The sequence below is a fragment of the Sceloporus occidentalis genome, unplaced genomic scaffold (assembly GCF_023333645.1).
Source record: "Sceloporus occidentalis isolate IW3139 unplaced genomic scaffold, rSceOcc1.0.p SCAF_1, whole genome shotgun sequence".
Classification (NCBI taxonomy): Eukaryota; Metazoa; Chordata; class Lepidosauria; order Squamata; family Phrynosomatidae; genus Sceloporus; species Sceloporus occidentalis.
Genome location: NW_028316981.1, coordinates 153,987,605 through 153,999,634, shown reverse-complemented (window position 1 = coordinate 153,999,634; position 12,030 = coordinate 153,987,605). Strand labels below are relative to the sequence as shown.

The 12,030-nt window shown below is 39.8% G+C and overlaps 1 protein-coding gene across 3 annotated transcripts in view; it reads left to right on the top strand.

Moving 5' to 3' along the window:
* DGKE (diacylglycerol kinase epsilon) overlaps positions 1 to 12,030 on the top strand; it is a 48,453-nt gene that overhangs the window by 18,360 nt on the left and 18,063 nt on the right. For 2 of the 3 annotated variants that reach the window (XR_016271817.1, XR_016271815.1), the window contains exons 8-13: positions 415 to 528; positions 3,732 to 3,803; positions 4,528 to 4,655; positions 5,795 to 5,906; positions 6,251 to 6,365; positions 11,937 to 12,015. Coding sequence is in view for 1 of the 3 variants with exons in the window: in XM_089478234.1 (XP_089334360.1) it covers positions 415 to 528; positions 3,732 to 3,803; positions 4,528 to 4,655; positions 5,795 to 5,906; positions 6,251 to 6,448 (624 nt within the window). In the remaining 2 variants the exon portion in view is untranslated. Of the gene's footprint in view, positions 1 to 414; positions 529 to 3,731; positions 3,804 to 4,527; positions 4,656 to 5,794; positions 5,907 to 6,250; positions 11,884 to 11,936; positions 12,016 to 12,030 lie in introns of those variants that run through there. The other variant, XM_089478234.1, reaches the window with a different exon arrangement.

Below are 12,030 nucleotides of genomic sequence, written 5' to 3'. Positions count from 1 at the left end.
TGTTATATTTTTTTAAAAAAAATGCTTTCTATGTCACATTTTGCATAAGAGATAATTTAACATTTGTGCAAAGATGGTTTATTAAAAAGATACAGTGTGGTCTGATGGCAAAGTGTGTGTGTGTGTGTGTGTGTGTGTGTGTGTGTGTGTGTGTATATATATATATATATATACACACACACATACATACATACATACATCCCTCTTATGTGTTTACTACACAATGGGGAACCTGTGATCCCCCAGGTGCTGGGTTTTAGTTTCCATTCTCCTTGATAGTTAGCCATGCTTCTGGGACAGATGGGATTTGGAGTCCAATAGCCTCACAGAGAGCAACAGATTCCCTACCCTTGGCTCACTATAATTGCATTATTGCCAGGATTTTTCATTGCTACTGTTCTCTCCTTTCTGCAGATCTTCACAATGAACAACTATTTTTCCATAGGACCAGATGCTCTCATGGCTTTAAACTTTCACACACATCGTGAGAAATCTCCCTCTCTGTTTTCTAGTAGGATCATTAACAAGGTATGTCGGGTAGAACCAAAATTTGCTGTATCCCAATGAGTCTTTCATAGTCTTTCCTCTAGATCAGGTTGGGCAACTGTGGTAGGTCTGGGAACCAATTTTGTGTCCTTGAGACCTCCCTGGGGGCTGCAGAAATTGCCAGATATAACAAGAAGAAAAAGTATTAGAAGTGGCTGGAAGTATACAGTCGACCCTCATTACCCATGGACTTTTTATCCATGGATTCAATCATCCAAGGCTTGGAGTGTGTGTGTGTGTATACACCAGTATTCCAAATTGCAATCCTTAATTTTGCCATTTTATATAAGGGGCACCATTTTAATATTCCATTGATTTAATGGGACTTGAGCATCCGCGGATTTTGTTATTCTTAAAATCCTATTATTATTATTATTATTATTATTATTATTATTATTATTATTTATTACATTAAACTGTATTGCTGGACCGTGTGAATTCTTTCAAAGGTAAATTGCTGCTCTGAAGGCTCCAGGAGAGGCGATTTGCCTTTCCTTTCCATTTTTGAAAATTTGATATTTATTATAATTTTTTTGGTGGTTGTTTTTGGTTTTTGCCAGAAAAAGCATGGAATCTGACAGGGAATAAGGGCTGCAGTTTGCAGTTACACCTTCTAGTTACATGCAGATATCTAATCAAAGCTGCTGTGTGTAATATGCTTTTTAAAAATCTACCAGGTTTGTTAGTCATAATAAAAAGTTTGTTGTTGTTGTTAACTGTCATCAAGTTGGCTTTGATGTATGGTTACTCCATGAATGAGAGATCTCCAAGTCCCCCTGTCTTCAACACAGGGCTGTGGCTTCCCTGATTTGAGTCCTTCCATCTGGAATGTAATTGCCCTCTTTTCCTACTGCCCTCTACCTTAGCAACTATTTCCAGTGAGCTATGTCAGTTCATGATGTCCAAAGTATGGCAGTATCAGTTTAGTCATCTTGGCTTCTGGAGGAAGTTCAGGTTTGATTTATTCTGGGATCTATTTATTTGTTTTTTAGGAGTCCATAGTATCCATAGAACAGTGGTACTCAGAACTTTTATCTTTGGGACCTCCAATTGACATCTAGATGCAGAAGTTGCATTCCCCCTCCACTCGACATAGTATGTGTATAAAAATATTTTAAATAAATAAAAATTATTTACTGTGTGTATTTTCGTCCGCACATTCTCATATATTCATATATTAACATTTTATAAAGAAATAACATTGTTCAACTTAGAATGGCTTTATTTAACTAAATTTAATATTTAACTCGACCCATGTGTAAATTTTACATATAAAAAAGTTTGGGAGGAGGAGACGGGGGAGGGATCAGGGCCGCCAGCTTTTGTAACCCCTTTGAGCATATCTTGTGATGCCCCACACCCACTGTTTGAAAACCACTGCCTTAGAACTCTTCTCCAGCACCACATTTCAAATGGGCTTATTTTCTTCCTATCAGCTTTCTTCACTGTCCAGCTTTCACAACCATACATACTGTAGAACTGGAAATATGATAGTACTGACAAACCTAACTCTAATATTCAATTATATATTTACACACTTCAGGATCTTGTCTAGTTCTTCATAGCTGTCCTTCCAAGTTATAGTCTTATTCTGATTTCTAAAGTAGTATAGTAGTGCCAGTAGTATTTAGGTTAATCGTGACCAATCTAGATCCCATTGTTTTTCTAGCAAGAGAGATTGCTTTAACTCAGGGTAGGCCCTGGGGCCTAATGTCACACTTCAAAGCTGTTTTTATAGTCCTCAGCCATTCCAGTCTCCCCAGAGACCGTTTTGTGGTTCCACAAAGCAATGAACTGACCCATATAGAAGCTTCCAGAAGTGGGGATTCGTCTTTTAGATTGGTATCCTGCAATACTGAACATTTTTTTAAAAATAAACTTTTTTTTTTCCAAAACCAGAAGTGGACTTATACCCAATTCTGGCTTTATTTCTAATCTTGTGGGGGAATTTCGCTATCAGTGAGGCCCTCAAGGGGGTCTCAGAAGCAGAGAATTGATCCAACTGCAGTTGCCCATTTCTGCCTTAACTGGTAATGTCAGCCATTGGGTTTTGAAGATTTACCACCACCAATTTTACCGCTTATTCTTTCTCAGTATGCCTAACTGAAGAGAAGTATTAATGTTCTATAATTATTATATTAGAGAGAGAGAGAGAGAGAGAGAGTGTTATAATGGAACTGAGCATTTAATGGAATTTATAGGTTTCCCATACAAATGTCGGAAGTATTTAAGCTATGATGATATTTCATGGTTGTGTAGTACAGATGCCCTTAAATTTGAAGATTCTAGCAAGAAGTTTCTGCCAAATAACTGGCTGTTGTTCATGGTTAGATACAAAGACTGCTAAGTGCAGCTGATAGCCAAGTAAAATAAGACTTAGGCCTGTTACAGACTGCCAAAATAAAGCTGCTTTGGGTCTCTTTGGAGGTATGCTATTTAAATGATGCATGCATCCTAAGAATCCAGAATCTGCACCAAAGCTGCTTAGGAATGGAGTGTGGCTTTGGCGCAACCTCCGGACTCTTAGGACCCATGCATCATTTAAATAGCATACCTCCAAAGAGACCCGAAGCAGCTTTATTTTGGCAGTCTGTAACAGGCCTTTGTCTGAATATTTTTAAAGTGGTATCAGCACAGTTGTGCTTTCCATTGTTTTTCCCCAATAGTTTTGAAAGGAAGACAGTAACTTTGTTAATGTTTCCATGTTAATACTGTGGGTCCTTGCTATCCACAGGGGTTCCAGGACCCCCTGTGGCTACCAAACTCCATGTATGTTCAAACACAATAGATAATAAAATGGTGTCCCTTATATAAAATGGCCAAATCAAGATTTGCTGTTTGGAATTTATATATTTTCGAATATTTTCAAGCTGTGCGTGCTGAATCCATGGATAAAAAATCCAGGGATACAGATCCAACTGTACATGTAAGGAAGTGGTAATCGATTACTGAAGATCTCAAACATAAGTGTATATTTATTTTTTGGTAACATAATAAGAATTGTTAGTATTGGTGTTTTAGGTTTCCCTCTTTCTTGGGGATATTAATGTTTAATCATGACAGTACTATCACTAGAACACTGGGAATCCAGGTCAGTGGAAGAAGCAGATCCACTTTGTCCAGTCCTTGTCTTTCACAACAAATCCTCCTTATCTCCTCTTCATCTCCTTTGTTTTTTTCTGCAGGCTGTTTATTTCTTTTATGGCACCAAAGATTGTTTAGTACAGGAATGTAAGGATTTGAACAAAAAGATTGAGGTAAGGCAGTTATTCCTACTTTTCTTAATTTATTTGTTGGTTTTCTCTGTGGGAAGAACATTAGTTTTTGGAAGGGCATAGGATATGATGCAGAATACAGCTAAGATACTTTAAATTGGTAGCGCAATAGTAATACCAATAGCAGTTGTACAGTACACTCAGAGAATGGCTTGTTGACCACCTGAGCAGGTGGAACTGTTGAAAGAATACAGTGAGTCTTTCCAGAGTGAGGATGGAGTTGCTGCAGTCACTGGAGTTTATCACACTGCCCTTTTTCCCAATCCTGGCACAGGCTGAAACCGTTGAAAAACAGATTTACACACTTGCCTGTCCAGGCAGGAGGCATCCTATACCTGATTCAGAAAATCCTGTTCTTTGCAAAGTACAGGAGAAGTCTGGATCGAGTACAGGATGCCTCCTGCCTGGGCACAGAGATGTGTGATAAAATCTGGTTTAAACAGTTTCAGCATTCGCCTGGCTCAGGAAAAAGGGCAGTGCGATAAACTCCATTAATAATTGAAAGCTTTTGGCTTGCCCTTTTCTCCTATCCACCCCTAGTCTGACACCTGCAGGGGCTTATTGGATCACCAAATCAGATTGTTTTGAAGCAGTTGGACTTCCCATAAATGGTGGCTTGGTTCCTCTTCCCAAGCCCATAGACCTAGTTTTGAACCAACACTTTTGTTCATGGAGCTTGGTAACAATTTGTTGTATGTCTTTAAAGCTAGAGTTGGATGGAGAGAGAATCGACCTACCAAGTTTGGAAGGGATCATAGTGCTGAATATTTCCTACTGGGGAGGAGGCTGTCGACTGTGGGAAGGAATGGGAGATGAGCTTTATCCTATGGCAAGGTAAGAGTCTGCTCTGTTGTACATGATCTGTATGAAATTCAAAGACATAGCCATATTAGACTGGAAAATCAGACTGCAAAGGAAACTTGTAGCATCTTTGGGACTAACATGCATCTAAGGAAGTTATGTGTATCTGAGGAAGTAAGCTCAAGTTTACGAAAACTCCTGCTACCAACTTCTTTCTTTTAGTTAGTCTCAAATGTGCTACAATATCCCTTTGTATAATGATCTGTATAGAATTAGCTATGTTTGGGGGCTCATATATTTAGGGGATGGCATACCAAGTCAACATTGCTTTGTTGTGTCATCTGTACTGTACCCATCATTGAGACGTCTTTAGGCAAGGGGCTTTCCCAACCCTTGATTGTGCTGCTATTACTCTGCCATCCTGGCTTTTTCTACTTCACATACACTAAAAATCCTTTCTGGCTTTCCCCCTGGGCTGTCCTGATCACTATCTTTTCAGACTCTTTTCCAGGAAAACAACAGGTTGACCCTTTTCACATTTTTAACCAAGTTTTCACAGAGGCTTCTAACATGCTAGACAGCCTAATGCACTCTGTGTGTGTGTGGGGTGGGGTGGGGGGGGGGCTTGTCCAGTTTCTTTGATGCTGCCACAAGTTAGTAAAAGAATAAGGAGAGCAAGCTGAGAGGACCTTTATTTTTTTCGCAGGGAAATAAAGGTCCTCTCAGCTTGCTCTCCTTATTCTTTTACTAGTTTGTGGAAGCATCAAAGAAACTGTACAAGCCCCCCCCACACACACACACATACACTGCTTTTTTGTTTTAAACAGCACACATGGGATACAGTAGAAATAGGGTGCACAGTAACGTTCCGGATATGCCTATGGAACCAGAGTGCCAGCAGCTACAGCTTTGCTTTGCACTGTACCCAATCATTTCCATGTTTTAAGTAAGAAAGAAAGGTGTAAAGTGTTGCTACTCTTGGCCACAGCCAAACATCAAGTTTCAAACACCCTGGGCTTTGGGGAATATAAGACTATGTGCCCCATAGTTTGACCCTAGTGGTTGCATATACTGGACTCAAACAGTTATTTGACGCTGTGTACTATAGTAAGTATCCAGTAATAAACATTACAATAAATACTAATAAAGTATCATTTGTTTGTTTGTTTCAGGCATGATGATGGATTGCTAGAAGTTGTTGGGGTTAATGGCTCCTTCCACTGTGCACAGATTCAAGTGAAGCTTGCAAATCCCATCCGGCTGGGCCAGGCTCATACTGTGAGGGTAGGTAACAGACCTTGGAGCAAGCTGATGGGACATGCATAGAAGTAATAGAAGAATCCTGAAAAAGAGCCTTTTCATGCCTCTTCATTCCAAAACCACTTCCTTGGAGACAGTAATAAAATCTGCATTTCTCAGGCTAGCCAGAATAGAGAAGCAGAGTCAGGAGGATTTGTTCGCCTTTTAATGATGGTGATGTATCCCATGCGTGTTGGCAAATATGGTTTGGGATTCAGCCATGTTTTAAATCTTGGCTGCTTTTAATGGGTGCTTTTGTTTGGAAAGGGCTTACAAAAAGGTAGTGGGATGTTGTGAAAGTTGTCTTGTTTTTATTTTCTTAATTTCAGCTGATCCTGAAAAATTCCAAGATGCCAATGCAGGTAGATGGAGAGCCCTGGGCACAAGGTCCCTGCACAGTTACAATAACTCACAAGACCCACGCACTGATGCTCTATCACTCAGGTGAACAGACGGACGATGATGATGAGGTCTCTAGTGTATCTGAACAGGAGCTAGCAAAAGATCAGACCGATGAGGACACATAGGTCTTGACCACATTTTCATATTCTATCTGGTAGTGGTAATACAGCTTGACTTTCACTGAAAAGCTTTGTGCTAAATATCCTGTCTACAATAGACCTCTTAAGACCATGCCATCTCTATACTTACCTGTGGCATGAAAATTAACCAAGCCATGCTTTTAGCGACCAAAGAAAGCTAGCATAGGCTTAGGTTGAGCATACATGTTTGCTTTGGTGTATATTGTCATGCGGAAGTAGGGATGAGAATCAGGGAGAGGCACTTTCATGTTCATGTGATAGTGACTGCCTCCCTCCCAACAACATTTCTTCTTTGCCAAACCCTTGGAATTTTTATATAGTTCTGTGGACTAGTTGCCTAGCATTTACCATTTGTCATAGCATAAATCTAGTCTTTAAGAGAACATAATATCATGCTACACTGTGCCTCACCAGAAGCACCCTGTGGGTTCAGGTGTGACTTCTCTTCCTCACAAATTCCCTCCTTTTCAGAACCAACTGTGATGCAGTCAGCACCAGTGTTTTGGCTACCCATAGTTAGGTTTGCAGTTGAAAGATGTTGTGGAGTTTGTATCTGAGAGGGGAAGAGTGCCTGAGCCCACAAGACACTCCTGATGAAGCTGAGACTACACTAGATAACAGCCAGCCTCACTGTCACTAGGAGAATCACTGGTTCTGTTGAGAACCTATATAGTTTATAGTTCTGCTTTCTTAGATACTGAGCAGAGTGAGATCTTAACTTGTATGTTACTTAATCAACCCAGACCTAATATTTGAAGTATTCACAGTTATCTAGTAGATTAATTGTGCTTCTTCACTGACTCATCAGAGATTAATAATCTCTGAATCATGGTTATTGGAGACAGTAGCTATGGATATGGGAAACAAGAGCTATGGAAATAAACTGCTAACCCTAATGTAGATAAGTTGCCCCTTGGACTCCCATACAGAATGGCTATGCCATTCTTCCGTTGGAAATTCAGGGTGAGCTCAAATAAACACACTGGCTGAGGGCAAGTCTCCTGTGACATACTTACACCATCATCTGGGCAGAGAAGTCTTCTCCCTCTTTCCCAGTACCTCCCTAGGTTTGTAACAGCTCATGGAACCCTGTCCCTATTCAATTGTGAGAGCAGACATTGTAAGTCTGTTCCTTCTTCCCCAGGTGTTCAAGGACAACCAGTACAAGCCTCAGTGCACTCCTGCCCACTGATCTGTGTCTGAAGGTAATAAGCTGTGCCATGAGCCTTTGCTGCTGTTGTGTACACATTTTACAAGGAGATCCTTTTGCAACATGCCCAAAAATACACTGAGACTAACACCTGCATATGTCACCTAGAGGATTCTAGCTATAAGTTGCTGGAAGAATTTGCAAAGTTTAACAAGCTGAGGATTTTGCAATATCTGCATTTGAAACAAATGGAAGGGAATGAGGCTTTAAATTCCAAAGAATTAGTAATTAAACTGTCCACAACTGCCAGCAGCAAATGAAAACATTATTGACATTCTCTGGCTTAGACTCCAAAAACAGGAAAAAGTCCTGCAATTCTGCAGAAGCTTCCACTGGAGCAAAGGTGGTAGGTGCTTTCTGACAAGCTTCCCCTTCAGCCCAATCCCACTCTCACTTCCCAGCTCTCCCTGCACTGTCCAGGAGGGTCCTCCAGCCCTACAATTCAGCTTTTCAGAAGGCTGATTTTGTAAGCGAAGTTCCACTGATAGGAACTTTAAATCTATGCCTGTGTAATGTATGCTTGTCTAGGTCACATGCAGTGCTTTTTCATTGTTGCGTTTGTCTGGGGCCACAAGCCATAGGAACACTCCCTGCACAAATTCCACCAAAGTGAATGGAAATTATCCAGGGATAGCAATTCTTTTTGTTTCAGTTGCTTTATACAGGACATGTTTCTGACAGATTAAGCTCTTGGTTGGAACACTGAATTTTTTTTCTTGTTACTTTAGGGCAGAGATGCCCCATTTTGGCACTTTGTGCTTAATAGCTCTGATGCATGTTGTCCACTTAGGTAATATAATCCCAAATTATAAAATAATTTTCTTATATAGCTTAAATTAAGACTGCCTCATTCATTTGAGTAAAGAGAAAGTGTTTAAACATTTTGATAAACCAGACTGATTTGATTTCTTAGCAATGAATGGTCTTGTGCCAGTTTCAAAACAAGTTTCTTGGTTTCATGTAGCTTACTATGTAGAAGAGACAGACCAAGTATTGCCCTTTGAAGGTATCAGGGATGATATGTCTAGGGTTTTTGCTGAATCGAGTTTTTTTTCCACTCAGGTATAGTAATATATTTTTGGTAATCCCTTTTACATCAAGCAGATGTGTCATTACACTATGCTTGTGACACTGTGTCTATTCTCTGAGACACAACTGTTGAAAGAAGATTAAATGTCCCCTTATTCACTGTTTATACTTCACTGGAATTTGTTACAATATTCTCTTGTACATACCTAAGTAATAAGAACAGTTTTGAATGTGTGTGAAAAGTCATTATCAGTGTGAGAGTACAATGGACCAAGAAATAGGCTAAGTGGGTGTTAAAGTTTAATGTGAGGTTAACAGATATCTAGTTATTCAAGTTCTGTTCCATTTATTTGAATGAGCCCTTTATTTTTGTATACCTGTTTATTTAAGTACTATGAATGTCTTGGTGTTTACATAGGCATAAAAATAAGTAGACCATTTTTGAAAGGAGCTTATTAGGTTTACTTCATTATTTCCTGCTTAAAGGAAGTATTAATGTTAGTTCAGTACAATGGAGGAGACAATGCTTTTTTCCACTGTTTATCATTCTGCTATCTAGAGTACTTCACTATGTCAGAACTATAATGGAAATTCCTGCTTTTGAGTACTTTCAGTACAATTGTAAGTAATATTCATCTAGCTGTTGAGGGAATGACTCCAACAACCATTGGATTGTGCAGAACTGAAATGTAACATTGCCTGCACTTGGGTTATACACACTGATTGAGGAATCTTTTTATATGAAATGAAGCAGTGAGCATATCTGCCTCCCAGTATGTGATACAGTATACTCTCTAGTTTTCAATCTCACCTTTCCCACAAGTGCCAAACACACTTCAAGGAAACAGTGAGGTGATTACCACAGAATTCTAAACCATGTGGTCTTCCAGATTTTATTGGACTACAGTTTCCATCAGTCTCAGCCAACAAAGCCATTGATAAGATACTATAGGAAGTTGCAGTCCAGCAGCAGAAGAGCACCACACATTCCCCACTCCTTCACTCAATTTAGCTCACAGATCTAAACCATGGTTTAGATCTGTGAGCACGGACCGGAAACCTCCAGTTCATGTGCTCTCCTCCCCTCATATACTGGGATATCTTTAGTTTTATTATTCCTGCCTTCTTATTACCTATGGACCTTATCCTGGTTTATAATAAATTGTGGTTAGTTAAAAAAGCTAGCTTCAGAAACAGTGTTGTGAAGCATCTTGTTGGAAAACTGACCAGAACTTGTGTCATGCCATAGTCACTGGTTCCTACAGTATATAAGGGCAAGTCAGCAGTCCTTGAGACTTAAATTCAACAATGTGAAAGTCCTTATCCTAGCATCGCTGGAGGAGGAGAAAGGAGTACAAGAGTCTGAGGCTTCTGTTCAAGTTGTGCCCATAATCTAGTATGAATATGTAAATTGGTTCCTGCGTCTATGCATTCTCCTTGCCACTGACATTAGGAGATACAAGAGGGTACCTACTGCCCAATTGCACATGGAATATTTTCATACTAATAAAGGGGCAAGACAATAGTCTACTCTTGTATGTCATAGTATGTGTTTATGTCTAATTTCTATATGTATTTCTGTAAATTTTCTATGGAACAAATTCTGTAGGGTATGACTGTATAATTGGATATAATATTTTGATTGTGTTGAACTACTGAACTTTGACCAGAATTGTAACACTGAGAATTACAAAATTCTAACACACCAGTTGACCAAAAGGGGGTGCTCAGCTACCAAATTCCACATTGCATTTGAACAGATTCCGTACCAGTTTACATTATGGGTAAATTAATTAAGCACTTATGTTTTTGAATGTTTTGCATCTTGTTTTGTTTTTGTTTGTTTGTTTGTTTTGCTTATATTTCACTACATTGTTTGCAAAAGAAATGAGTCTTTTCAAAAAAAGTTCCCAACTTGAATTGTTGGAAATTGTGGCATCCCTATTGCACACAGTTGTTTCTCTTGACCTGGTTTATTTATCTCAGTTGCCACATTAGAAGCTGCTTGGACATTGCTTCCACATGATGATAGATAGCATTGTAAAGTGATAGACTGTGGTGCACACACTGTCTAGCCTGTGCAGCATCCCAGTAGTGGCAGAATGGAGAGGCTCCATTTGATCCAGGCAACCTGTGTCCGTGGCTGTTCCCAACCATCCTTGTTTCTACATGGGGTACTTGCCACCTGGATGCTGTGGTGTCTGATTAGTGATTGTGATGGGCATATTTTGCTCTTCACTGCTAACCTCAAGATGCTAAGTGCCAACCTAACTCTAAGCTGGGAGAGTGGAACATGGGGCCCTGCAGATGTTGTTGACTTGCAATTTCCATCAACCCTTGCCACCATAGCTAATGATGAGGGATTATGGGAAGCACAATCCAGCAATTTATGGAGGGCTACCCTGTGCCCATTCACACTATACAGTCATAGCGCTATATTCCACTTTAAGTGCCATTGCTGTGTTCTATGGAATCCTGGGGCTTGCAGTTTGGGGACTGCAAATTAGGTGCTAGATCTCTCTGGATGATAATTTTAAACACCTATCTCTAAACTGTAAACCCCAGGATACCATAGGACTGAACTATGCCAGTTAAAGTGGAGTAATAGAGCTATGACTGCATAGTGTGAAAGGGCCCATGTTCCCCACTTCTGCTTTATACAGGAACTAGAGGTATGCCAGAATCTGCTAAGGGGATTGCTGCTCCCTTGCCTCTGTCATAATGTGGAAGCACAGAGTATTCTGAAGCAAATGCTACACAATTATTAATGTATGCACAAAGGTAATGTGACCATATTCTCTCTTCCATGCTATCTCAAATGACACTCAGGTTGCTTTGTGCTTGCTTCTTGTCTGAACTTTGCCTGTCTCTTTCCATCCCAAATACTGAACCTAATATTGTTTACATATCTCCTGGGGGCCAGAGGGAATCAAATAGGTCCTCCCACAGTTTTCTCTCAATGCTTTGAGCTGGCTTCAAGGTCTAGTTAGTCTTCATAACCCCAAGGCTGCTAGTTTATGGGCTCAGGCTAATGGAACTTTGCTTTATGGACAGAAGTCAGAAGAATACCCAGACATGCATTTTCTAGATCTCACTGTTTAGGGATTTCAAAAAGGAAATCTTTGGATTGTATGAAATACTTTGCTACTGAAATAAAGTGGTTGTTGCACTGAAACTTGAAGTCCAGATGTTGTACTGATCCCTTCTTTAATTTCTTGATCTTTTCTTGTACAGAATGCTTTCTAATCTGATTGTGGATGCTGAAAACAATGGGAAATGTGTAACTCTACCTACTCTAGTCAGAGTTCATACAGTAAGTATGAACTAA